Raw genomic sequence first — 350 nt, forward strand, 5'->3', positions numbered from 1 at the left:
GGTGGGCAAAAGGGACAGGACCAGGATTGAAGGGCAGCAAGGCGACCAGTAGCTCATGTGCCACTTTGTGTGAATTAGAAAAAGGCACCCCTTTGCTAACACATCTTCCGGGAATTGTCACAATAAACACATACATCGTAGGGTGCTTTGCGCAGCACGTGACTCAGAGTATCCATCCTAGTCCTGGTGGTGGGGGAGAGCTGGGGAGGCTGGGGTAAGGGGCTGGGGTTGCCAAGCACCTGGATAGGACACTTCCTTCCAACCTGGTCCCCGGCCCTGCTCCCCAGGCTGCAGTATGGAGGGCTGGGCCAGCTGGCAGATGGTGTGCTGGGGCTGGATGATTTTCGGAA

At 56.9% G+C, this 350-nt stretch overlaps 1 protein-coding gene across 1 annotated transcript in view; it reads left to right on the top strand.

Annotated features, from left to right (window-relative positions):
* DDR1 (discoidin domain receptor tyrosine kinase 1) overlaps window positions 1-350 on the top strand; it is a 19091-nt gene that overhangs the window by 11024 nt on the left and 7717 nt on the right. Inside the window, exon 6 of the mRNA XM_015570996.1 lies at window positions 288-350. Coding sequence (XP_015426482.1) covers window positions 288-350 — 63 coding nt within the window. The remainder of the gene's footprint in view (window positions 1-287) is intronic.

Source organism: Myotis davidii, unplaced genomic scaffold, assembly GCF_000327345.1.
Source record: "Myotis davidii unplaced genomic scaffold, ASM32734v1 scaffold988, whole genome shotgun sequence".
Taxonomy (NCBI): Eukaryota; Metazoa; Chordata; class Mammalia; order Chiroptera; family Vespertilionidae; genus Myotis; species Myotis davidii.